Source organism: Anarhichas minor, unplaced genomic scaffold (genome assembly GCF_050575085.1).
Source record: "Anarhichas minor isolate MPS153535 unplaced genomic scaffold, ASM5057508v1 ptg000011l, whole genome shotgun sequence".
NCBI classification, from domain to species: Eukaryota; Metazoa; Chordata; class Actinopteri; order Perciformes; family Anarhichadidae; genus Anarhichas; species Anarhichas minor.
Window position 1 is genome coordinate 12,160,079 of NW_027466457.1, and position 26,140 is coordinate 12,186,218.

The window sequence follows — 26,140 nt, forward strand, 5'->3', positions numbered from 1 at the left end:
CCCTGTGAGGACGTTTTTCCTTCAGTGCTTTTTTGCAAAACAAGTTCACAAATGGTGCCGGTACGGGAGCAAATCATGACTGAATTAATGGCACAGGAAGCAGCCGCTGATGCACCTGACGTAGCATTCAAACAGCCACTCAAAGAGGACAATGGGTAATACAATAAAAGGAAGTAAATAATGAGGTAGATGGCAGACGGAGAATGAGTGCAACAGAAATACTTCTTTGTGTTTCCACCTTAAAACTGAATTAATGTAAAAGCTAAAGGCTACATGTAATGCTATGATGAGAGCAGGGTCTCGTAGCTCCTTCCGTTACGGTTTTTCTTCATGAATGTGTTTCTTCATTTTCAAAGGAATTTTCTTAAGTAGCGAGCACTGAATTGCAAATTACGAGGCGTGCAAATTAATACAAATATGCAGTATCAGGAAAAACAGCTGACGTACTATCTATAGAAGGATTTCACGTTTTTCTTTTGGACAACAGACTCACGACTGCAGATGACTGAACGCGGCTAATTTAACAGCTCTACATGGAACAGAGGAGGTGTGATTCATATATGCAGGACATCAGTCTTCAGGTTAGTGTTTTTTTTGGGGGGGGGGGGGGGGGGGGGGTTACACTGTACAGGTAAACACACTTATCAAATGTCTTACCTTGGAGTATTTACATCTTCACATTTATAAATAATTGTGCATTAGTTAGTAACTGCAATCCTGAGATGCACATCACCATCTCCTCCATGAGTCTATATGCTCTCAGCCTTAAAGGCATCGCCCCACAACAAGGTTCATGATGGCTTCCTCTGGATTGGGGGGGGGGAAATCAGTACCTTCAACTCAAGCTCTTTTTACGTTTCTTTACTATAAAAAAAGGACCAGACAAAAATAGATCACCCTAATTGAGGATGATCTGACAACAGCCTGGACAAAAAAAAAAAAGAAGAAAAATCCCATTTCTGACCAGAGACATTTGGATCCCTCAGCAGAGGAGGAAGTCCACACTAGAGCACTTTATAAAGAGACCAAGGGGTGAGGGGAACTGCGGGGGTCAAGGAAGGGTTACGTTTCGGTGGTGGTTGTATTTTCGTAGCTCTGCTAGTTCTGCTTGTTGCCGTACATGAGGGGAATGATGTAGACGGAGATGTCGTCTCCAGAGCCCAATCTGTCGTTGGATATCCTCCAGCCCCGATCCTTCAGCACCCCCCGTGCTCTCATTACGAGGTCTTGGGCTGCCATTGTGTACCTGCCAGAACAAAAGTGATAAATGATTAAGGCGTAGTCATAGCATGGTGATAAACAATAAGATAAATGGTCTAATCTGATTATAATTAAGCACAGTATTTAACTAAGTACATCTGAGAGCAGACAGATGTAAGGGGGGGGGGGGACTTTGAACTTTGAAAAACTAAGCTCACAGGAGAAGAAGAGTCAGAGCGCCTCCTTAACAGTCTTATAAGCTTTTCCTTAACATTAGAGAAATTGCTTATCTAAATGTTTGAAAATTTGCATAATTACAACAAGATAACAGTGTTCATCCTCTCCAAATAAGACCGGGTGAGAGGAAGTTCAGCCCCGGCTGGCGGCTGCAGCTGTGTGATGAGCGAACGTGCCTGTGCTGGTCGTCGGGGTCGCAGTTTGCCAGGAAACAAGTGACCGCTTCAGCCACTTCCTGGTTAGAGAGCACATCCCACAGACCGTCGGTTCCCAGCACCAGAACGTCATCAGCTCCATGCTCGCACTGCGCCAAAGGGTAGACTTTAACCTGGAGGTGAAGAGGGGGGGGGGGGGGGGGGGGGCAAGGGATGAAAGATGCTTGGTTTCTAGGAATCATTTGGACCTGTTTTATGAATTTTCTATGAAGTTGTGACACAAGACACTATTGCTGTATTCACGCAAAGTTGGCAGGATGGGAAGTGTTCACGCATTATACAAGAGGAAATAATATTATAGAATAGAATATCTGAATCTATTGTATTAGTTTTAATATTGGATTTAATTGTGATGTAGCTGCCAGCAGTGGTGCATTTGCAGCCAGTCTGTCACCAGTTTGTTTGCATGTCTGTGGATCTTTTTACCTTCTTTTCTACGTTCCCTGTTCCATTGAGATGGGCCATGGCTCTGGTGTTGTGCATGCTGGCTCAGTGGAATGTGCATGCTGGCTCAGTGGAATGACTGACATGGTCCTGTCGTCCAGGACCATGATCAGTTCTATTAATTACACCCGTTTACCCTGCATTAATGGCAAAGTGGCTGCTGTGAAAAAGGGGCCTATTACGGTTGCAACAATATGACGTAAATGCGGCATAAATTCTACGTTGAATGTTCAGATTACGCTATGATTATTTCCCCCTCAATCTTTCAAAGATATCCAAAGAGATATGTTACTGTGGCAACTCTTGTCTGGCACAAGCTCTCAAATTAGTAGTCGCACTCTTTATGTTATGTAGAAAGGATAATGTGAACGAGACATAATGAAGCACAGAATTCACTCCTACCTCTGGGCAGCAGGACAGGAAGGGCTTAATGTAGATGTTGGAGTCGTGCACTTTGAGATTGTGGTCCCCCAGACCTCTGGTGACCCCGATGGTCGCCAACACACGAGCCTGCAAAACATCAGAGGCATGTAAAGCTTAACGGATATTTAAGAGTTTATTAGAACTACTTTATCTTTGATGATGTTTGATATTTTGATGGCCGTCATATCTGTCGGTTATGATAACATCGTACTTTGAGTGATTTCTGAGATGTGGGGACATGTTCTCATCGCTATAATAAACTCAAACACAAGCAGTCAGACGACCAGACAAGCCAACAGTTTGAGCCAAATTACAATCAAACCATTTTATTTGGAGGTAAACTTGTATTAGAGTGCAGCCCAAATGCACAGTAAAAGCCAAGTACAGTAAACTGAAGGTTGAACCCCAAACCGCTCTAATGAACTTTTACCATTTTGTATCTGGCAGGTTTCAGAAGTGTATGTGTGTAACTGTGAAGCAAGATGTTTTTGACTAAGAGTATATATATATATATATATATATATATATATATATATATATATATTGCACCTGGGATGAGGTTAAGACTTAGTTAATTAAAATACAATATGGCTTCAGTGAACCTTCTGTGAGCCTATTGCATTCATCCCTGATAATTGTAAAGAATAACCTGCATGACACGTCCCTAGCGGCATTACACTGACAGATACAGGCGGCTTTCAGTGGGAATCTTTATCTGGATGGATGAGCAGCATTTAGGCAGATAAACACAAGCTCGTCGTCGGCATCTTCCAGTTTCGTTCCCCGAGCCCCAGACGCCATCAGACTCATTTGTAAGCTGTGCGAAACTCCTTTTTGATTCCTACTGTCGGCACAGGTCGCCACCGACGCCTCTAAAAACGGATGCTGGCGAAGGGCTGAGGGAACTGGGCTAATTGAATCTACTGTACAGCTCATGAGACAGGGCAGCACATAAGGCCGGGGATAGGAGTATGAGGGCGAGTCGGGCCTGGTAGGACTGGGCCTGGATCAGTGGAGGCAGAGAGAAGGAGACACGGTGAAGGGAGAGCGTTTCAAAAGTGGCGGCAAAGCTCCTCCGGCAAAGAAGGGGAAACATCCTGGGATTAATTGTTGAGCATTGGGGCCCAGCAGGCTGCGCGCCGGGCTTTGAAGTGCTCTGGCGTTCCTCAGCCTCGCACAAAGCCCCCCCTCGCTCTATCTAGCCATCCATCTCCGTGTCTCACTTCAAAGGGAGAGGGACGCGACGTGGGCACGGCCAACTGTGCAGGGGTAAACCCGAATGTGGTTGCAGGCGGAGAGCACTGTGGTGCGACATCTGCCCCTGTCATCATTCAAAGATAAATCTACCATCTGTCTGTGTTAAATAGAAAACTAGGGAAGGCCACCGTGAGAACATATTCAGATCCATCATGTTTCCCCTCTGACCTTTACAATGCAACAAGGACAAGATGCTGCACGCCACCTCATGTGCAGCATCACAGAGGGGAAATGTCATTGTGCCGAGCTTGACATTTTCTTTTGTGGTACGTGTCATTACACTAAAGAGATTCTCCTGCAAGTCAGTGCTTTAGCGACGTTATATTCCAATTAACATATGTCACTTTATTCCTTTCATCACATCTAACGGGTGGCTCCAGCGGGAGTCCCACCTTTTGACTCTCAGCTGTGTTAGTGCTTCGTTTTTACCTGCTGAGGGACATAAAAGCACAAAGTCCATTAGAGCGGAGGTATTCTCTGTGCCATATTGGTGCAGGATGGGAATCGTTGTGGAAAAAGAGGCCGGGAAGGTCTTCCACTGGCTGGCTCCTCCTCACAGAGAGAGGGGGGGGGGGGGGGGGCTGACTAATGGTGCCCTGGTGAGCTTTGATTACAGGCGAGGCGCACAAGTCTGAGGGAATAACTCAAGCGGCTGCCGAGCACTTCTTACCTTCTTCCCTTCGCCGTAGATCAGGGGAAACTTTAGGTCATCGTCCTCGATGGTTTTATACGCCCTGCACAGAGGAGAGAGAGAGGACACTTTAATGGGGTTTTGGTTTACGGCAGGCAGCGCACACGTGCCCTGGAGATACATCGCCCCCCCCGTAGGCCCCGCTGCCGAGCCGACTGGCACAGAGAGAAAGAGTATGCTAGGAGGGAAAAGAGAGACGGCGACGGGAAAAAAAAATCCACCCAGACATCACAGAGCCTTAGCATATTTTAGCATAGTTTTTTTTCTTTCAAACCGATCTTGTAAAAGTCTCCCTAGCGACAAATACAGAGACGTCTATGCATGTATGAGACACTCTTGGTTTAATATTGGAATTTCTAAGACTGCATGTGTGTGTGTGTGTGTGTGTCTGAAGGTCTGGATGTAAAGCAGCTAAATGATGCAAGAGTATCCACGTTTACATTCCCCTGCTCTCAGAGCAGTGTTTAAACTTCCCCATCTGATGAATAATTTACCGTCTTCAGATTGGGACCAGACAGAGCTGCAGTACAAGAAAAAAGACTGTATAATACTGTATGTATTCATGCCAGGTCTTAATTAAGATACACTTCCCCCTCTATTACTGTAGCTCAGTAGAAACCCAGCAGTCTTGCTCATAGCGAGTGTAATTTTACTTCAGAGGAGCAGCTGTGTTACTATAAAGTACCAGAAACATTGCATATTTGAGCCAATTTCCAGAAGAACTGCCAGCACAAAGTTTTCCATTCACAACTCCCACAAGAAAAATCTGGCCTCCTCACCTGGATCGAATAACATTTAGAAACACAAGTTATTCTTTATTATATACTGGAGGAAACGTAAGAAGAGATGTCACACAAATATTTACAGTACATTTGTAATGCTTTTGATAGATAAATAAAGAAACAACAGCTATCTGGTCTGAGAAGCTGATTAAAATAAAGCTAAAGTCTTATTTGCAAATATCATGTGACCCAGGCCCGCCCCACACACCTTATCCAATGTATTTCAGCTGCTGTGAAGCAGATTAGCAGGGACCTGGATGCTTTTTACATTACTGCTAGTTCCACTCAGAGAGACCATATGTTTCCACCTTAGGGGAGCGCTATACTGCTGCACTCAGCACTTTTTTTTTTAACAGTGTGCAGAGCGAGGACTATCACGGCGAACGCAGCCCGCAAACACAGAAATAGAGTTTGCAGACCTGAGACTCTTCAGAGCGGTGAGCCGTAGAAGAGTTTCCTCACTAACGTTTGCAATATTCATGGTGTGGAAAAACCTCTAAAAACAGCAGTTTGATGATGCAAAACTTGAACTGAGCATTGAAAGAGGCTCTAATTAAGCTGGTGCAGGTCTCGCCCTGTATTTAAATAAAAGGAAGGTAAACTCCTTTTCTCCTGCCATATCGCTTCAAAACTTCATTCATTTGAGTATTTCACCTTCAAGAAGTGAAGTCTCCTAAAAAAAAAAAATACAACTAGACGCACTCTTTATGTCCTTATTTCAAAGAGGTCTTGGTTGAAATCCCCAGAGCCTGCTGGCGGGGACAGTCTCCCTCTGGAGATTTGTGTTTACAGCCAATCCATCCTGTCAGGCCTGAGATAACGAGTGTGTGACAGAAAGAGAGGGATACACATTAATCCTGTTATGATACCTGCTTCCCGCTCTGGGGCACGGAGTCCAAAAAACAGCAAGGAGAGTTGCTCAAGGGACCGCACTGTTTGACCACAACACTGAGCGCTTTCACATCCGAGGGCTGTTTGGTCGCCTGATACGTTGCAGAGTGTGACCGAGAGAGACAGAGAGAGAGAGTGTGGGGGATGGGAGAGGAAGAGAGGGATGCAGGGACGGGGACGGGGTTGTATCATTCTCTCTGCAGGTGACGAGAGACAGGCAGGAGCGGAGTGATGTCACCTCCGCTCGGCGCAAAGGAGGGGGGCCAGAGAAACATTAGCAGCGTGTGCTCAGTGTCCCGATCTGCACGCGTGCTGTACATCTCAGAAACGCACACAAGCAGAGACACACACACACACACACAGGCGTCGACAGACTTTGAGGTGACATTGCGGAGGGCCTGTGTCAGTGCCGGATGGATCGGACAAATTGGCAGCTGGGTTCAGATAAACATTCTGGCCAACCTTGATGGGCTTTTTTTTGTGTAAGATTGAGTGGTGCTTTCCGGAGCACAGCGAGGCCAGAGTTAATGACAGTGATCCAACGACTCTCCAAATAGCATCAGTCATATCGGTACGAAAGCATAATGGGAGAAGAAGGGAAGAAGAGAGGGAGGAGCAGGAGACATTCATTGTCTACAGGAGTTGGGCGTGTGCACCAAAGAGAGACAGCTTGAGCGCCGTGCATTGTCATTTATAACTGCCCTCCGATGAGGCCTAAACACCACCCCCCCCCCCTTTCCTCTATCTTTGCAGCTTACATTTCTCTCTGTCTCTCTAGCTCACCCTCTTCCCCACCTTTCCTCGTTGCCGTGGAGCTTGGATCACGTCGGCCGCGGCCGACCGCTCAACATCCATCACTCCGTACATACAACGCCGCCCTCCATCCTGGACAGCGACCGCCATTACAGCTCGCAACGCGGAAGCGTCCAACTGGCCGAGGGAGGGTGAGGCAAAGAAAGCGAGGGAGGAAGACAGAGAGAGGTGGGCTGCGTGGCCTGTATGCCTTCATTAGAGCGTGGCCTTGATCATCGATGCCTTTGAGGGAATAGGATGCTTGCGTACACCCACACACACGCAGCAAGTGGGCACATCGGCTGCACACACTGACGGGAGAGTGTACTGCAGAAAGCTGCAGAGGCATGAAAAAAAAAAAAGAAGATCATTTGTACCTGTAGAGCATCTGAACTGCACCTATACAAGATGACACAATTATGTCACACCCACGCACATCAGAGCAATCTGCCCCGCCGGCTGACAGGGTACTAATTTAAGACCCAGACTTAGTCCGGGTGGTACGAGCAGAGCTGGGTTATGGGTTTAACCTGATTAAAAATACATCACAGGCCGTCTGCGCTGCGGAGACAGTAAGCAGGCGGCAGGATGAGAGTCCTGGGCCCGAAAAGGAACACAGCCACTGACTGACCTACATCTGCTGAACCGAGCAAACACACATCCTGTTCATCTCTCATCAGTCGCCTGCACCTCCCACTCATACGCATACAGTACGTGTATAACACATGTTCTACATGGGGTAGACATAATTACAAAACTTCAAGCATAAAGAACTTTAAATAACTTCATAACCAGAGCAAAAACCAGCGGTAGTACGTACTTAAGTGCAGGTACCAAAGTCCTGTGCTTAAAGCTACGGTAGGCAATGTATTACAGAAACCCTGTCTAGTTATATTTGTTGAAATTCTCTTTACAAACCGACAGCAATCAATGAATAAAATGCTCCGACAAGAAAAAGAAAAGAAAATATAAACACAGGACTTTCAACCAGGAGATCTTGTTCAAGACGAGTGTTCGTGTCCCACGTTGAGTTACTGCGATGCTACGTTCGTGACATGTAAAGATATTTGACAGACCTTTTTTTAAGCTTAACCATGATGTTTTTCCTAAACCTAACTAAGTGGTTTTGTCGCTTAAAGCTAAAGTTAAATTGTTTTTGTGGTGGTGGCTCGTAATTTTACACATTCCGTGTCACCATCACGTAATGTGCTGTTATGAGGTTGTGGTCGTTTCACATATTTCTCTGAGATCTCGTTAAATAGCCATGTTTGTGCTTAAATTCATTATTATATGTTTACTTACATAATGATAATTCTGGGAAAGTGTCTTTAGAAGGAGGCCTCAAGGGTCGGGCTGTCATAAATGTAGTGGAGTGGAGTAGAAGTAGCATGAATCTACATAGAGTATCTCAGATCCATCTGCAAATATATTACTTGAGTAAATACACTTACTTTTTACAACTATCTCTTATTACTGGGAGAAAATAGTTGAATGCAGGACTTACTTGTTATGGAGTATTTCTTATTGTGGTAAAGCGCCACGTAGAATTCGGGCACAGACATAGATCATAGAGCTGAATGCTAAACATCTTTGTTTGCTGAGAATGCAGCCGATAATCATTTAAGCTACAGTGACCTCAGTAGCAGCGTGTGTAAAGGAGGTCAACTTTCCACTTTGAAGAGAAAAAAAATCCAGTTTACACTTCAAGCTGCACATGCACTCGTTCCCTCCCTCAGTTTGTTGTCTCTTCCTTTCCTTTTATCTCCTCTCCACATTTCCATTCGTACCTCAGTCCTTTTGTCCTCGCTCTTTTCTTCCTTTCTCACCCCTCTCTCCACTCTAAGATAAAGAGCTGTCCTTCATGTGCCCACACATTCCTTCTTACCTTCCTCTCACGCACAGAAGCAGAAATGTCAAGGCGACTACATGGAGCTCCTTCTGACAGTGAAGCTTTGAATGGCTTTTATACACTGCTGCACACTCAATAGGATGGAGATTGTACGTTATAGGAAATCCATCAAATGCAGATAATATCACAAAGTTATGTTTTGGCAAGGCATAATTATATGAGCTGGCAAGCAGAAACTACTTTGAAGTGTAAAGATGTAAAAAATGTAACCATATTTTTAACAAATATGTTTTAGTGTAGTTTCCTAACAGTCACTTGTGCTTTGCATTTGACGTTAAGGGAAGAATTCAATCTGTAAATCAGTCAAAAATCAACAAATCAGTCACGCACCATCCTGACATGGTGAAGTCACGGTACAGCATCCTCTTCCCGACCTCCTTTCTCTGAACTCTCCTCGGGAATTCCAGATGTGTAAACTCGTTCCCTAATAAGTGGGGCTGCATGTAGGCCTGAGATACGGAAAGAACGGAGAAAAAAAAAACAGAAACAGAATAAGATTGACATACCCTGGGGATAGGAAAAACAATTCCAGTTTATTAAGCTGGCAAAGAGAGCAGGCAGTATAAGAGAGACAGAGCAAAGCATAGCTGGTATATCTCAACGGGAGGGGAGGTCAGCTCTGCTAATATCCGACAGCTGAGAAAGGTTCTTCTTACCAGGAACTGCAGTCGCTGTCTCTCTGACTCCGGCGTGAACTCTGCTGACATGGGGATGACTTCCCCGGCCCGGATAATGATAGCTCTGAGGGAGAGGACCAGACGCAACAAATCTCTGTTTATTCAAACTGGGACACTGGCTGCTGCAGGGCACGACGAGGTGAGCGACAGAGAAAAGACGCTCGTGCATGTGTGAAAGTGCACTCATTATGTCCACGCGAGCGTCTCACCTGCTGTCTCCAGCGTTCCCGACGTAGAGCTTCCCCAGCAAATACACCACCGCCAGAGCAGTGCAGCCACCTGAGACGTTGTAGACCGCCTTCTCCTTCTCGATCTGCACATCCTAAATATACACACACACACACACACACACACACACATTAATACCAAGAGCACATAATCCAAACCCACATCATCATGTTTCTAATCATCACAGCCTTCAAAAACTTTTTTCCTATCACGCAGCGCCACAAAGCATTTCAGCAAGAACCTGATACTGAGTCAAATATTACGCTGGTACTTAAAACCCACCGTGATGCTATTATTAATTATAGCACCATAATGAATTCATTCATCAATAGCATCATAAGTCAAGGAGCGATAAAGCAGAATGGAAACCAAAGGGATAGGAGGGAAAGTTTGGAGCGGCCGTTGGTCATTACACCGGTTAATTAGCCCAGATTCATTTGTTGCTAATTAAACCAAAAAAAAAATGATTAGAAAAAAAAACCCATGCTACTGTATCAATTCATTAATTAGATGAATAATTAACCCGTCAGAAAATTAATCAAAATGCAAACATACATTTGAACCAAGCTGCTTTTACACATGGTTTAACCCTCTTTATGCTCTCTGTGGATACTGTTGATGCCAACGGGCCTTTAATGGCAAAACAGACGCAGGAAGTAATCCCGGAAAAATGCATGACCCCCTCTGGCGCCTCCTCCTTCATCCCTCCGTCACGAACAACCATCAACAGATTGAGTTAGGATGTAAAATGCTGGCGAACACATTGGCAGCAAGGGCCATCCCTAGCCGGTTTTCCCAAGAGGGATGTCACCCCCAACTAAAGCACGTCGCCTTCTGCTCCCGCTGCGGACGACCTGTATCAGATTACAACCGCGTGAATGTGTGCAGAGTCAGGAGACAGCGGTGGACCGTGGGCATAAATGTACGCGTGTTTGTGTCTGGCAGAAAAGACGGATGTGTGTGAGTCCAAGTGCGTGTAGACAGTTCTGCATGTGTGTGCATAGAAAGCAATCATTTGCGGGACCGGATGCGTGTGTGTGTGTGTGTGTGTGTGTGCGACTTCAGACATTTGTGTGCATTTTTGTGTTGACTGTTTTGTACGAGACAGAATTGGCGTGTGTTTGGGTGCATATGTGTGTTTTTGAAGGCCTGCACTCCATCTTCCTGTCCAGTTACAGAACAAACACACACATACCACTGTTGCTGCTGTGCACATTTTTCAAAGAGGGAGGGGGCATGAAGGAGTATGGAGGACGGTGTGTGTGTGTGTGTGTGTGTGTGTTGGAGAGGGTGAACAAATGTGTCCTTCACCCTAATTGAATTATGAATCCGTAGTGAGCCATACATATTTATCCTGCAATACCTCTTGCTGCAGGCAAAGTCTTGAATAATGAAAATGTCTGCATAAACATCTACACCTTTCTCCTCCCCACTTCCGCCAAGAGGAATCTAACGAGCAAAACAACCCAAAGGCGGAGACAAAACGGTGTCTGCACTTCTTCAAATTAAACTCTTTATTGTGTCCTTGAAAGAAGAAAAACAAACGCCAACGACTAAGGACTGACGAATCAGGAATGACCAAATTCCACAAGAGTCCCACATGACATCATATGACCACATCATCCATTACAACAAAAATAACTAGTCTGTAGTTAAAACTGAAATCTACGTCAGGGACACACCAAAGAACACCCCTCATTATGTCCAATGGCTCATAGAAGATGTGAGTGAATGTTTAATAGCTTTTATAAACTATTTTATTCAACATATTGTCTTGAAGGCCACCATCTTCGTAGAAGCTGTTCAGCTTACCAGCAACAAAGAAGAAGAGAAGGTTCGACTGCTTTGGCAAAAGCTGATGTTGAGTCACCGTACTACCTATGAGCCACAGGTCACGCCAAACACCCGTCTCCATGCTGTTTGCTGTGTTATCCATTAGTGAGTTTTCAGTATAAAAACCCTAAAGCTATTAGTTCTAAAAACAGAGAAAGAAAACAGAGCAACGGCAGAAAAACCGGTCGAACGTCAGAAAAGATGGAAAGCTCTGCTGACGGTAATTAACTGAATCAATCATTCCAACTGATAAATCGGCGGCACATCAGCTGTTTTTGAAGGGGCCAGAAGCACCTTTGGGCAAATTCTCCAGCTAATGCTCCTTTAATATAGAGCACAATAACACACATTGTTAGGAAAAATTCAAAATCCAATGGAAAAATCTCTTTCACTTTTCGTCAAGGGCAATAAGGGCGATGCCAACTTCCGGGTTGGCCTACAAAAATACATCATCCCTGCAGCACTCTTTATCTTTACAAAGCAAGTTGTTTGCTGCTATAATAATGCTCTGAATGTGGAATAAAGCCACTTTAACATAGAGCATAAAAACAAGGGAGGATGTAAATAGTTGAGGAAACAGTTCTAAACAATGTGGTAACAAAAAAACAAACACAGATTGTGCCTTTAGTTTTGAGATATTTATCTGCAAGTATCAGTCAGTGTCAACTGTGGTAATTGGTAATTGGTAACTGTGTGTACAGATTATTGAAATAAGATATGGCATGACATACTGAGCTTTATAGGCTGGTCAGGCGAGCTGTTTCCCAGTTTCCAGTCTTTGTGCTAAGCTAAGCTAACTGTCCGCTGAATAAAAGCCAATAAGCAAATTTCCCAAAATGTTCAACGAATGCTGATAGCACACATCATAAAGTGAGGCATCAAACATTCACATGATGGTGAGATGTCAACAAGTGGCAGTCTGCACAAGTGGAGCTCAACCTGCCCACACACACACACACGCATATACACAACACCAATTAGAGAGGCTACAAATAAATGTTCTATACTAAAGACGATCATACGAGGCCGGTGAAATCATCTCCCCTCTCTCTGAAACGGGCCCACCTTTTGTTTCCGAGTTGTTTTTGGTGTTTACACCCCCCCCCCTGAGTGTTCAGTAGCCGCCTCATACACACCGGCCACTTCCACAGGAATGCAGTGAGTTGTGTCAGAGAGAAATTAAAGGCGGATCCTGCTGATAAGATAAAGAGACTCAGTGACCTCTGAGACAACGATTTAGAGTGATACCAAACCTCCCCAGGATTCTAGTGACATTTTCTTAAAGAATGAGCTTCATTAAAAAAAATAAGACGGGGGGGCGGAATGCTGCCAAAATCTACTTTTGGGTAGTTACTGAGCAAAAGTAGAAGTTGGGTTCCAAGTGGAGATGTGTACCATGTGAAGCAGTTTGCAATTTTCACAAAAATGATTACTGAAATAAAAATAAATGACAGCTGTGGAGGAAAGTAGACACTGTTTTTCCAGGTGGTTACAGCATTGTATCTCGCCTATGAGCTCCAATTACAATTAGTGAGACACTGAGCAATGAACTGGAAAGTACAGTTCTCTGAAGAACAACTTTAGACCACCATTAGAGAGCTTTGTAGCTGCAGAGATTGAGGTACATTGTGACTGCAACGTTTGAAATGGTGGATTTCAGTGTAATTCCCCTTTAAGACAGAGAGAGGACACAGAGGGTAGAGTGCAGATTCAGAGCGGGATGAAGAGCCAGAGAGGCACGCGAGTGAAGAGACGGGAAGCAGAGTGAGGCATAGATGTCTGCTGATAGCTCGGAGCCGTGAGTAGATTCGTTTCTGACAAGGAAACGAAGAGAGAAAAACACAGAAGCAGCAAAGAAACTACTATTTACTATTAAAAGTGGATCCTAATTCCAGTAACATTTGAATCTTTATGCTGAATCATGTAAAAAAAACTGAATTGTGCAGATTACTGCCATGCTATTTTAACAAATTTCATCGTGACGTAACAACAGTGTGCAACTGTAGTTCACAACACACAATCCTCATGACTCTGAAGCAAAAATCACATCATCATTAACCATAAATTCACAATAGACCTCAATTAATTAACTGATCCTCATACAACCATTACTTACACCTGCACACGCCATAACTGCCCCAATACTCTTATTTCCCTTTGTATGGCCATGTACTTTGGTAAGAATAGGTAATTGCACACTACCATCTAGTGGTAAAGAGGTGGAAACACTATGCAATTGTATTTTCTAATTCGATTGAGCTGCCAGATCTGATTTAACCTCCCCCAGTGATCTCACTCACAACACAAACGTTCAAAAGCGTTGGTGCAGTGTTGACCTTACTGGAAGATAATTCTGTGTGTCTGGTGTAACCTGTTTCTAAGACCAGGCGGCTGTGGTTTACAGCAGCAGGACATCACAGATTACATTTGGTCTGTTGTCAAACACAAAAGTAGGCGTCTAATAGATGTTATTCATGATTTTATTATTTGGTTAATATAGTTTTATTCTATTTTTAATGCCATACCCAAAAGTCTGCATATTGCTTCATTTTTTTCACTTTTATTCATGAATACATTATGTATTGTATATTTGTGTATATTAGTCGATTTAATCAATGGACAGAATGTAAATTAGCTATTTTCATAATCAATTTAGCGTTGAAGTACTTTTTTTAAACATAATGAGAAAAAAAATACTGTTTCCAGTTTCTCAATTGTGAATAGTTTCTGGTTATTCTTCCATGAGAGTAAACCATGGCCTCTGTGAACTTGTGATGGGCAATGTTTGGTAAATGATTACAAGACAATAATCACTGGATTACTCCACAATAAAAACAATAGTGAGGTGCAGCTCGAATCCTCATTGTAAAGGAAATGGCAAATGCATGCATCAAAAAAACCTAAGACTAACACTTACAGGTTTGATTGCAGGCTTGCATTTAACAGACATTTCTGTGTCTTTCATTTTTCCAGCATATCGTTGCTTCCAAGCAATTTCATTTTGAGAAAAGGGCATGCCTGGCCTTTTTCTCCAAATACACATAAAACCAGGAATGGAGGCAACAACTCTGGGCGATTTAACAGGGGGGGGGGGGGGGGGGGATGTCCAGTGTTATTCTGGGAATTGAAAGAAATCACTAACTGAAGTAGCACAAGGAACTTTAAGGGAACAATGTTCCTCCGTGTTCTGTAATTTTAATGGTGTGCACGGTATTTTCATTGCAAACGCCTCTTACCATGTCTTTGAAAGCATTCTCGATGGCTCCGACCACCAGGCTCTCGTGTGAGACCTTCTTCTCGGTAAAGAAGCGCGTGGGTGGGGTGCTGGGTGAGCCGGGAGCTCCTGCGGCGCCGCGGAGGGACGCGGCCCTGGTGAGGGCGCGCTGGGATGTCGGGGTGAGGTGGTGATTGATTGGCTCCTCCCCGAGGCACGTGGGGGTCGTCAGGTTCGGATTGCAGACGATCTCCATCACCTCCTGAAGGTGCAGGGCGATGTGGTGATGTAGAAGGCGGGCAGCCACTACAGCCGCCCCAGAGCCGGCGTGGCCATCAAACATCGCCCAGTAGATGAAGGTGAGGTTGTCAGAGCTTTCCTGGATACAGATAGGAGTCAAACACACATCAGACGATGACACGTTAATCCATTGTGTCAATATTTGCATCTACGGGATGTGTCATGTAATCAGAGGAGCTCTGTCAGGTTACTTTTATTTGTACCCGTAAGTAGACTTGATTTGCAATAGAAGGCGAGGCATCCATCTCGACACGCATCACAATCACAGACAACAAGACAAACGTGATAAAAGTTTGTCTTGTTGACCTTGTCAGGCCTTGCATTCTCACTTCTCATCCAACTAGCGACTGAAAATCCATTTATTTTCAATGGAGAAACATCATCTACTGTGTGAATGATCATTACGTTTGTCAGCTGAGAATACTAGTCATGGATTGTATTTGAAGTCTTTATTGTCACCTGTAGTCCACAAAAAAAATTAAATAATCAGTGTCTACATGGTTCCCTATTAATAATGTTCAACAGGTTCTCTAACAGTCAGAAGTAGACATGAGCCAATCAAATATTTCTTACTCCAAGAGTTAGGTTTGTATTAGTATTTTTCACGATCATCAAAATGAATGAAATGTATTAACTCATCATCCAAAATGACTGCTGTGGTTACTTACCTGGAGGGATTCAATCTCAAGATACTGTACATTTCAGAAATAGGAACTAAGAAAAACAAAACAAACATATTTAAGCTCTACGTGGCTTTTCTCTAAACTTAGTTTTTTTATTGCGATATACTGGATAGTTGTACTTCTTAAGCACTCTACATGTAGGGGAACGACACACAACATTTAGTATGCAGCATGTGGCGGGGTGGTAATGAATAGATAGTTGTGTAAAGGGTCACAAGCAGAAAGGTTGGGAAACACTGATGTATACTGTCTCCGTGACCAGAAGAATAGAATCTCTTGTTCAATACCAGGTTGGACCGACTTTAGCCCTGAGTGCAGGGAGACTCCAACAGAAAGCTACGCGCTCCAGGTGTCAAAGCCGCCTCAGGCAGACATTAACGATTCCCACGTTGCACAAACTTCATGGGCGAAAGCTCTATTCTATTGACACTGCATCTAAATTCATCCCATGCTGTAGGTGTTCAGAGGGAACGCTTTGAGGCTCCCATTCAATGACGTCTTGTGATCTAAAAGTACCCTTCATCCAGCAGCGGTTGCCCAACCTGGTCTGCTATGATGTTGATGTTAATGTAATGCTCTGGGATCAATGCTGAAATATGCAGATTTTGTGTTCCAAAGCTGGATACTGTCATCTGTGTTGATCTACAAAGTGCTCCCTCCCACATAGCATTTTAGACAATGTGGCTTGTGATCCAGTTCAATCGTCGCACATCTTTAAGTTTGCCGCCTTCAAAAAGTGCAGGGACTCTGTGATTTTTTTCCGTCCCCCTTCTGGAGCCAATGGCCATGCTTTGTCCACTCTGTTAAGATGCACATTTAACTCCCTTCTACGTCAAACAACATTAAAGTACAGACATTGAGTTGCTATTGCACATATTTCATCATGCCATAACAATTATGTAAAGTGGAAAATGGAGGGCTGTTTGTTCTGCAGAGGCAGAGCTTATACTGCATTTTTCTGGTCACCGTGTGGGGATCATTGCTGGCATACATTTCTGCACACACTAAAAATCAGATTTTCTAAATATAGTGCAGGCAGGTTCTACAACATGAGCCTATGAAGCAAGCAAATAAGCACTACAAAGGCTCTACACTACTCTTATCGGTCTAGTATCACTGCAGGAGTGAGTCATGAGGTACTTGCATGAGCTTGCTGTAGGCTCTGGCTGGGCTTGAGTAAAGTACTGGTGGGCTGAGGAGAAATGTTAGCAGCAGTATTACTTTATTGTACACAGCATACTGTACTTGCAGAAGGACACGTGTTGAACTTTGCCTGTGTGTTTCTGTGAGCAAATGTACTCGTATCCGCCTGCCCATATTAGTGGCTGTCAAGAGCTGCTGGAGGCCGAGGCTGCGATGTGTGAAGGACGCTGTGCTGTACGCCCCAGTAAACCGCTGATGGGACTGGATGAGGGGACAGTGGGTCCCAACAGCAGAGCCCCCCGGGGCATTCAAGGACTACATCCACTCTGACCATTACCTGCATTTCATCAGTGAATAAATGCTAAAATGTGGACGCTTTGAGTCTGTGACCCTATTGACATGTTATCAAAAATATGGCTCAGGATTAACATTTTTACTTGAACTGAAACATTAAATTATTATTATTTAAATTCTTATTTAGTCATGTTTGAAATTTCGACTTAAAAATGTAATAAATTAAGGAATAACGTGACTTGTTTAACTATTTTTTTTTTTAGAAAGAATATTTTCACCTCACTGAAGTTTTTTTTATTGTTTTTTTTCTCAAATTTTTCTTCAATACCCAGAAATCATGATGTTAGCAGCATGCATATTTGTCCACGTACAAGCAAAGCAATTAATCTTACTTTGGTTTGTATTTTATTCTCCACAGTGTAAGAAATACGGCTTTGATTGACTCTCGAGACCCTCTGAAAGTCTCAAGAGTCCAACTTTGGGGGCGTCTTGGGAAAGATCTGTTTCCTCTTAAATTGCCATTGAATACCGGGTTGGTTCTGTTAAGGCCTTCCTCCGTGGGTGGCATTGTTACAAATGGCAGGCAGTGTGAATATTGTGTATTTTATAAAACCTAATGTTGCCCCGTACAACCTTAAAAACAGTGGATCTTTTCAAGGTAACAGAATGTTTCACGATCTCTAGCCCATGGTTGCTGTGACTGAATTGTGATAGACCTGCTGGGAGAGAGTGAGGTGAGGGTGCTGTGTGAATTCTGTTGCAAGTAGTTAATTAGTAAGCGGTTGTGTGCGTGGCCGTATTGTTAACGATATTAGCTTTGGTGATGTGTGTGCAAAGCGTATGAAGCCTAGTTGATTGCGTTGACTTGCATCCATGAAATCTATTCACATTGGCTCCGTGTAAGACTTCAGCACAACACTGGAGCACTAGGCACCCCCCCCCCGATGCCACCGGGTATTTTGCACGCTGGTTCTCCAGTTTTCACTCCTCACCTCCCGTGGTCATAAAATGTGTCTGCAGAATGTCAGAGATGGTGGAAAGTTTCCTGATGGAACCAGACTCGTGTGTTTGACTCACCGGGCACTCCCGGGGGCCCGAGCCCTCTCCATTGGGCAGGGAAGACCTCCTGCGGGTCGTAGGGGTCCGGTTGGGTGTGGAGATTCCTGCAGGTCTCCTTTTCACCACCAGCACCTCACAGCAGGCCTGGTCCTCATTTAATGTGCTTTTTCCTGCATTGATCACCCTAAATGTAGAGGGGATAAAATGACAGAAAACAGGGAATTTAACACACATAACATAAAAGATAAAGAGATAATAATAATTAATTACAAATCAATATAAGATGATATTAAAGAAATTAGGGATATGACATTAAAAAGCCTTATATATTACAATACCTTTGACCATATAAATTAACGAAATCCCTAAATCTAGTAGTGCTAGATAGGCGGGAGTGATGTGTGCACTAAACAGAAGTTTGAATAATAAATACAATACTCCGCACAGTCAGATGGCTGAGAGGACTACTCAATATTTTTTAATGGTCTTCCATGTTTCTAGGCTAAAGAAAGTCTTCTTTATGAAAAGTTATTCAAATTATTTTTAAAAAACAGAACAAGGGTCAACGGAAAGAGCAGAAAGAGACAAAGCACTCTGAGCAACAAGACAAGACAGGAACAGTTACCTGTTTCAGTGTCAAGTGTACAATAATGCCTATAACAAGCTGAAATATTAACAGGCAATGCTGTTTTAGCAAAGCTGCACTTAAGACTTCAAATGGAAATAGATGGTTAGTCTAGGGTCAGCACTATTGGAATTGGATCAGGCAATATCAGCTGACAAAACACCGTTTGAACCTATTCAATCTAACTGCAGAGGGTACAACAAAGAATCGGGTTCCCACTATATTTAGAGCCAAACAGCACTGTTGTGGTTCAATAAGACTTGCGTTTCTCTGCACTGGAAAACAGATTCAAAATCAAAAGGGTATTTAGAGGAAGAAATGGTTAATACAGTGTTCTCCCCTGGCATGTAACACTGTGGGGACATCGACTAAATGGGACCAAAACAACGGACATCTGTTGTCCTCTCCACTCAAATCATTTCAAGCACATCAGAAACAAAAACAGTTTGATAACAGCTGCCTTGGATTATACTTGCACATGTCCTGAATGTTGGTGGTGAAAGGTGAGACACAGCTGCAGGTAATTCAAGGGCTCCAATATCCTCCATATAGCAATCTCCTCCGAGCTGTGACCTTTAATCCACATGACATTCTTAGGAGTATAAACCCTTTACAAACTCAATTTCTGTTTCCCTTCATGGCAAGCATATATTTTTTCGATAATAAAAAGGGAGACAATGTGAGATAAAGTCAGCTAAATACACACTCTTTGAATACACATTTAAATTTGAGACCCACGCATGTAGGTGAGAGGACAGAAAGATACGTAAATATGTATTATACAACCCCTGGCAGATGGTGTACTGCTGCTGCGAGCTGCTGTAGTCGTAGACAAACACACGCTGCTTCACAATACTCCGGGCATTCTGGATTTAGCCACACCGTAGGAGATGCTAAGTCTACAGTGGCCCTATTAAAACGGTGCACATGGTATCTTATATAATTAGAGCTCAAGAAGTTAGATGGACAGGGACAAAATGCGAAATTTGTATTTTTGTTAATGGAATTCTATCACTTTTTATGGCAACAGACATTTGTCATAAAAATACATAGTTATTATGCTTTAAGACTCAGAGACTGGTAGTGTGTCTCTTTAAGCAATGTCTCAAGTGAGACTCACATCAAATAAATGAGACATTATAAGGCTACCTGTTGATATGAGAGGCAGCCATGACTACTTCCCTGTGGAGGATCTTATATAAATAATCCTAATTGGTCCTGGGAATGAAGAGCACAGACCCTCTGTCTCCAGCTAAGAAAACACTGTGGGTTGTAAAAGCGACAGGATATTGACTGGGCAGACCTTCGCTCAGTAAGATTGATTTTAATTAGAGTCTTACACAATGGGCTATTCACCACTTCCCTGTCCTGAAAACTAATAATAGCACACACTCCCTGCGGTGTGTCAATAAGACAGGTTTACATGAAACACCGAATTTGCCTAGTGGTGTAACAGACCGTAGTTGATCAGTGAGCCGCATGGATCCTCCATCACAGTGTGTATACACAGTTTAACCATCATAGTGTGAAATAAAGTTTTACTGACGATCGTCACTGGTAGATATTCAGTAAGAAATATGCGATCAAGAGATCGGCATTAATGCTTTCTAGTCACCGATCCCTGATAATACTACATTGTAAATGCATTTATATCATGATGCGTTCCTGCTCTATTCAGTAAAAACGTGTGTTGGGTGTGTCAATTATAACGTTATCATGATGTCATGTCACGTTATGCAAGTATACAGTATGTGATGTGTAGGTAATGTGTTCAACTCCTTCCCCTAACTTCATACGATGAATAGAGGCCACAAACCTCAGACACCATCATGCGTGTCTGAGACCAAAGCACTGCAGGGAGCCGCGGTCATTTGACCCTGGAACGGTCACAAGATTAAAGACAGTTGAGCTTTGGAGCCTTTCATCTCTGATGTGAGAGGAGACGCCATCCAGACCCCGAGGCGCGGGCTGTGTCCGAGAGCAGGGCTGTCATATTTGGTTACCCCATTTCACTTCTTCCCATTTGAGACGATGGCATGACCTTAATTACTCTGTCAGAGCTGTAAACTACCGTGTGCCTGCTTTGTGGGAGTCTCTTTCTATTTCGGCAACACATGACCTGAAGTTTTGTTCCAAAGGCATTATCAGACACCACCGGGTCGTTTAAGGGACATTCTGAAACCTATCTTCATATTCCAATGTCATTGCCACATATTTTATATCTATATTGGCCCTTTTAAATGTTTTGCATAACTTCTTATTGCAGATTTTAGCTATGTTTAAATAATACTTATTTGCTACATTCCTTTGCATCTATTTTTCTACTGTACTTTCTGCTGCAACGTCTCAGTTTTCACAAAAGTCATTTAAGATAAGGATAAGAATGATCCGACGGTGTTCTTATGCAAGTGCGTAACAAGTCTCGTTCAATCTTAACTCGTAGTTGAGCCTCAGGTTGAGGAAAGCTGGCCCTGAACTGAGGCAGCATTACGTTGTTTCTGCCTCAGAGCGATGCGGCCGTGTTGATGTAGCAGAAACAACACCAGAACATGTGCTGTATCATGTGATTAAGCAGTGGCAAGCTTTGTGTGTAGAACAAAAAAAAAGTGGTGGTCATGTGCTTCCTCTCCACATTGACTTAATTTAGCTCCTTTACAGTGAAAAATAGGAGAAAAGACTAAAGAAAAACCAAGTGGTATTATGGATAAACCGGCATTAAAGACAGGTTTGTGTTGTGTTTACCCTTTTTAATCTTGTAAACACATGCCCTACGTTTATTCAAAACCACCCGCTTCATACTGTTTAACATCTACTTTCTTATCTCTGTTCCTTTAACTTAGATATCAATACTGAGTACGTCACTCTACAAACAAAACATACGGTGTGCAGTGGTGGTGCTCGTGTTCAGTTTATTGATTAAGTATTGATAGGACTGCTGCTGAGGTTGCAAAGTTGTGTTGGTACTGGGTCAGTAGAGCGAAAGGGATAATGAATGAAAGAGAAGCTTTGTCACAACTCATTTTCCCTCTCAGTGCCACTACGCTCCCATTGCAACAAGCAGGCTGGAGGAGGTGACGAGAGGAAAGACGTGGAGGAGAGGGGGAGCGAAGGTGAAGCCCATTTGAACCGTGTTGAAACTCTAAAGAATTGGCTTCGGCATCAATCATTCCACCACTGGAGAGATGTCTGTCTACTATATTTTATGCTCATTGCCAGCCTTGATTAACTTGTTGAACCTCACTTTTATCAGACCACAGCTTTTTCGCTGCCTCGCCTCTCGTCCCATCACTGGTCTCCCTCCTAGAAAGTAGCTTGGAGCTAAAAAAAAAAAATAAATAAATAAAAGGTAGAGGAGGCTGGAACCAAGTTGTCCAACACAAATATCAATGTAAACATCCAGAAGGTATGAGTATAGACCAGGTTAAGTAGTCATGTAACTAAGGCTGCAAGTAATGATTGTTGTCATAATCTATTTACCTCTCAGTTAATTGAGGGATTTATTGATCACGTTTTCATTTGACTGCACCCAAAGAATTCAGAGGAAGGGACCAGGACTTACTTAGAGTGTACAAACTGCTGTATGTGTACACTAGCCGGAATTTAGTGATGTAAACTAGTCATATTATTACCTTATTGAGGTATGTCAACTGTCACTTGGCAGCGATGTCGACCCCAAGCTCGAACACTGACTTCCTGGAGAGAGCGCGCCTGATTTAACTCCACTGAAGGCATCAGACGCATTTTCCGCCTCGTTTTTTGGAAATGCAAAGCAGCACTGTGAACTGCACCCCAACAGCGAACTGAGTGCACAAGGGCAGAATCATTCGTGTTTGGAGCTGGTGTATACACAATGGGTGGGAAACAACCGGGGAAGGAAAAGCAAAAAGTGCGCCGGAGAAGAGAAGACGGTGAGCAATAGTCACTGATCCTTTCAGATGATTGTGCTCACTGGACCCGACAGTGAACCCACTTCAGCGACGGGGGGAATCAGAGTCCTTCTCGTGGAGCGTGGAACTGCTCTTCCTGTCTCCACGGGGAGCAGCTCTGTGAGCCAGGATAACCTCAGCAGTCAGGATGTTGAAATGACCCCCAACGGCTAACCCAGAGACCCATCGCTATCTGACCCTGTTAACCCTCACATCATATCATCTCATATGGACTCGGTATTTCTCCACTGGCAGTAAGATTTCACAATAACAAAACCCGCTGGTCAGCCAGCTGCTGACAAATCCCCAGTATGGCTCAGTCCTGGCTGATGCTACGCCAAGCTGGCACACACACACACACACACACACACACACACACACACACACACACACACACACACACACACACACACACACACACACACACACACACACACACACACACACACACACACACACACACACACACACACACACACACACACACACACACACACACACTCCTGGTAGCAGCATGACATCTCTTCATGAAGTAGGGCTGTTCAACTGATCCTGTAGAATTATTCATTCTGTTTAAGTAAGAAACAGAAACCCCAGCACAATAATTGGGTTTGTGTTTTAATCATAAACTAGCAATCATTAGGAGTTAATAATGAAATACACAATTAGCAAGAAAATTACAAAAAAATCTGTATTATCATTTTAACTAGAATTATGCAACCTACTTTAGAACATAGGAGTGGGTGATGGTTTCCTTTCTTTTCTGTCTTGAGATTAAAAATTCTTCATGGCAGATTAGAGGAGGAAGCATAGCGGAGGGCGTGTATGAGAATCAAAGGATTTCTTCAGGCAGAGACCATATAGACCTATCTTGTACTGAAACAGTCAATTAATCAAAAGGTCAATCAATAGAAATGTTATCAAGGAGTGAGGGAATGAGACTGACAACATGGTCAGTTGTGTCGAAGCCCTGCATTGGCTGACTTCAGATGACCAGCACTTGCACGTCGTTGGGTTCTCAGCAGGACGGCTGAAGTTGAAACATTAGATGCAAAGAGATAATGGGGAGTGTCTGCACGCAGCGTTCCCACTTAATGTCTAACATCATCGATTAAACGATGAAGCTCAAGGAAACGGGCGCTCTATCATCACAGCATATCAACAGCGTGATGATAAGACTTCATGTCATGGAAAAAAACAAAAACAGAATTTATAGATCCAGGGCACTGAACGGCCGTGTTGATAGGATCGCCTCAAGGACTGAACTGTGACCTCTACAGTTATGAGACAGCCTTCGCTAATCACCAGACCACCCCGAGACCACCCCGATACTTCAATGTGGGAATGCGTGAGTAGAAGTGATTGCGACTCTGTGCTCTCGGGCGTTTAGACGACTATGAGAGCAAGTGCTTGTCCTACTTTTGAGTCGAGTCCTGTCGGAGGCGAATGTAAACTACATGAAGCGAAAAGGTTTTTGTTCGTATAGTACAGGTCTCGTTTAGGCCCTTCGAGGTGCACAGCACGCTGCTCTCACCAGCATGCAAATGAAGTCGTTCCTGCTCCCTCTCCTGTTTGTTGGCCGTTGGAAAAATATTCCAGCAAGTCTGCATTTCCTCATCTTCTTCTGCAGCTGCACTGCCGTACTATCGACACAGTTTATAGAAGCAAAGGAATAACTTTGCTTTTAGTGAGTCAAGCTGCTGCACTGGATGCTGTTTATAATATGTCCTTTTAGAATTACACACAGCCAGTGTATTACAGCCTTGGCAGGAAGGTGCGAGGAGCCAAATGGATTGTGAACGCCCAAAGATAAGATGTGATATCAATAATACAACGGATGATCTCAGGTCCAGTTGTGATTCTGGTCTCAGGTGTCAAGTATGGAGGAGGATGGCTTTTAGTGTCTGACAAGAAGAACAGGAGCAAAGATACCTAAAGTACACGGTCAAGTTTTACTGGCTTTACCGAGAGACAGTACTATTAATACTATGCGCACAACATAGCAATGAAACAGGTGAAGTGGTAAACTCGGTGACTTTTCTACCTATTTGTGCGAGCTTTCCTGACCAGCCTCATACATACAGGTTCCATTAAATCACTATTCAACGGGTGCAGTTTGTTCATCTCAATTTCTTAAAAACAACAACACAATGATCTTCTGTCTTGCAGTGAGCCTGCACCTATAACGAGCTTGAGGTGTTTTTGCATCATTAGTACTGCATCACAATAATAAAGCACTCCTTTATGGCCTAGATTACAGAGACCTTATCTGTTTGTGTCCTATCGGCAAATGTGATGTTTATCACTGAAAGGCCATGCTGCTTCACTTTGGCCTATTTCTAGTGTTGGCTCCATGTGAATCATGCCATAATACAAATAATAAGAAAAGCGGCTGGTGCTCATGTTTACGCCTTGATGAGTGATCTCAGGGTTTTCGGGGAAGGACGCACTTGGAAAGGATGCTCTTGTGTGCTGTGCGAGCAAAGATGGACGCATACAGGTTACTCACTCTGCGTAGCCGGTGGACCACGGCAGCCGTTTGCTCTCCTTCAGGATGAGGATCGGTCTCGCAATGTGATCCGCCGAGCACTCTATCTCGTCCGGCGATAGTCCCAGGAACTCCGGTCTGCTGTACGCGTATTTCAGCGGCAGATCCGAGCCGCCGGGGTGGTCACCGTTAGAGCCACCAGCCATCATACCTCCCATAAAATTGGCCACCGCCGATTTCACCCGCGTGAGCATGGTCCTACTGCAGCGTGGGTCCAGGCGATGCGATTGCGCGAGTCTCCCCCCGCCCAATTGATCCCCGCACGGCGACGCAGTTCCGCGGCGTGAAAGGTGGACTCAGAGCGGCCGTGAAGACGCATTCAGCCCAGCGCTCCCTTCGGTTGAACGCGGAAATAGAAGACAACTCAAGGCAAGCGGCGCAGGCACGCTGGTCATGTGACAACAAACCGGTTGCCACTGGTGGATTTGGTCGCACAGGCATCTCAGTTGAGGAGCTTTACTGTTGACTGTGCTGGAGGTCAAAGTTTGCGTAATCCCGGAGTGAGGATTACCTCCTGGGCAAGGTGCAGCGCAGATGGGCGCAGTCATCGAACTGGGCTTTCCTTGTTCGGATCATACAGGTCACAAAATGATTAGAAGATTATCTCTTTCTCAAAATAAGCAGATATTTCATGTAGCATATGTCAGAGATATGCACGAATAAACAGGCTATTTCTTTGGTTTGACAAAAATGTCATTCACCCAGAAACGTAGGCTCCAGTATGGCATTAAAGGCATCCTACAGAGTGATGCTATTTATGTTTGAGATT

The 26,140-nt window shown here is 43.9% G+C and overlaps 1 protein-coding gene across 1 annotated transcript; it reads right to left on the minus strand.

Moving 5' to 3' along the window:
- Positions 1-603: 603 nt before the first annotated feature.
- Positions 604-25,684, minus strand: ppm1h (protein phosphatase, Mg2+/Mn2+ dependent, 1H). The gene is made up of 10 exons (XM_076089452.1): positions 25,333-25,684; positions 18,291-18,456; positions 14,816-15,172; positions 9,728-9,840; positions 9,498-9,582; positions 9,172-9,290; positions 4,447-4,510; positions 2,499-2,606; positions 1,614-1,765; positions 604-1,246 (listed from the first exon to the last, which is right to left on the minus strand). Exons 1-10 carry the CDS (start codon positions 25,563-25,565, stop codon positions 1,099-1,101), a joined length of 1,545 nt encoding a protein of 514 aa, XP_075945567.1. The 5' UTR covers positions 25,566-25,684; the 3' UTR covers positions 604-1,098.
- Positions 25,685-26,140: the final 456 nt, after the last annotated feature.

What these genes read in the sequence shown, in the direction of transcription:
- ppm1h (XM_076089452.1), bottom strand. Translation starts at nt 25,565, where the DNA reads ATGCTCACGCGGGTGAAATCGGCGGTGGCCAATTTTATGGGAGGTATG. An exon ending in TGGTCCACCGGCTACGCAGA is followed by an intron (nt 18,457 to 25,332) that starts GTGAGTAACCTG and finishes CTCTACATTTAG; the next exon opens with GGTGATCAATGCAGGAAAAA. An exon ending in TCCTGTCCTGCTGCCCAGAG is followed by an intron (nt 1,766 to 2,498) that starts GTAGGAGTGAAT and finishes CTTCACCTCCAG; the next exon opens with GTTAAAGTCTACCCTTTGGC.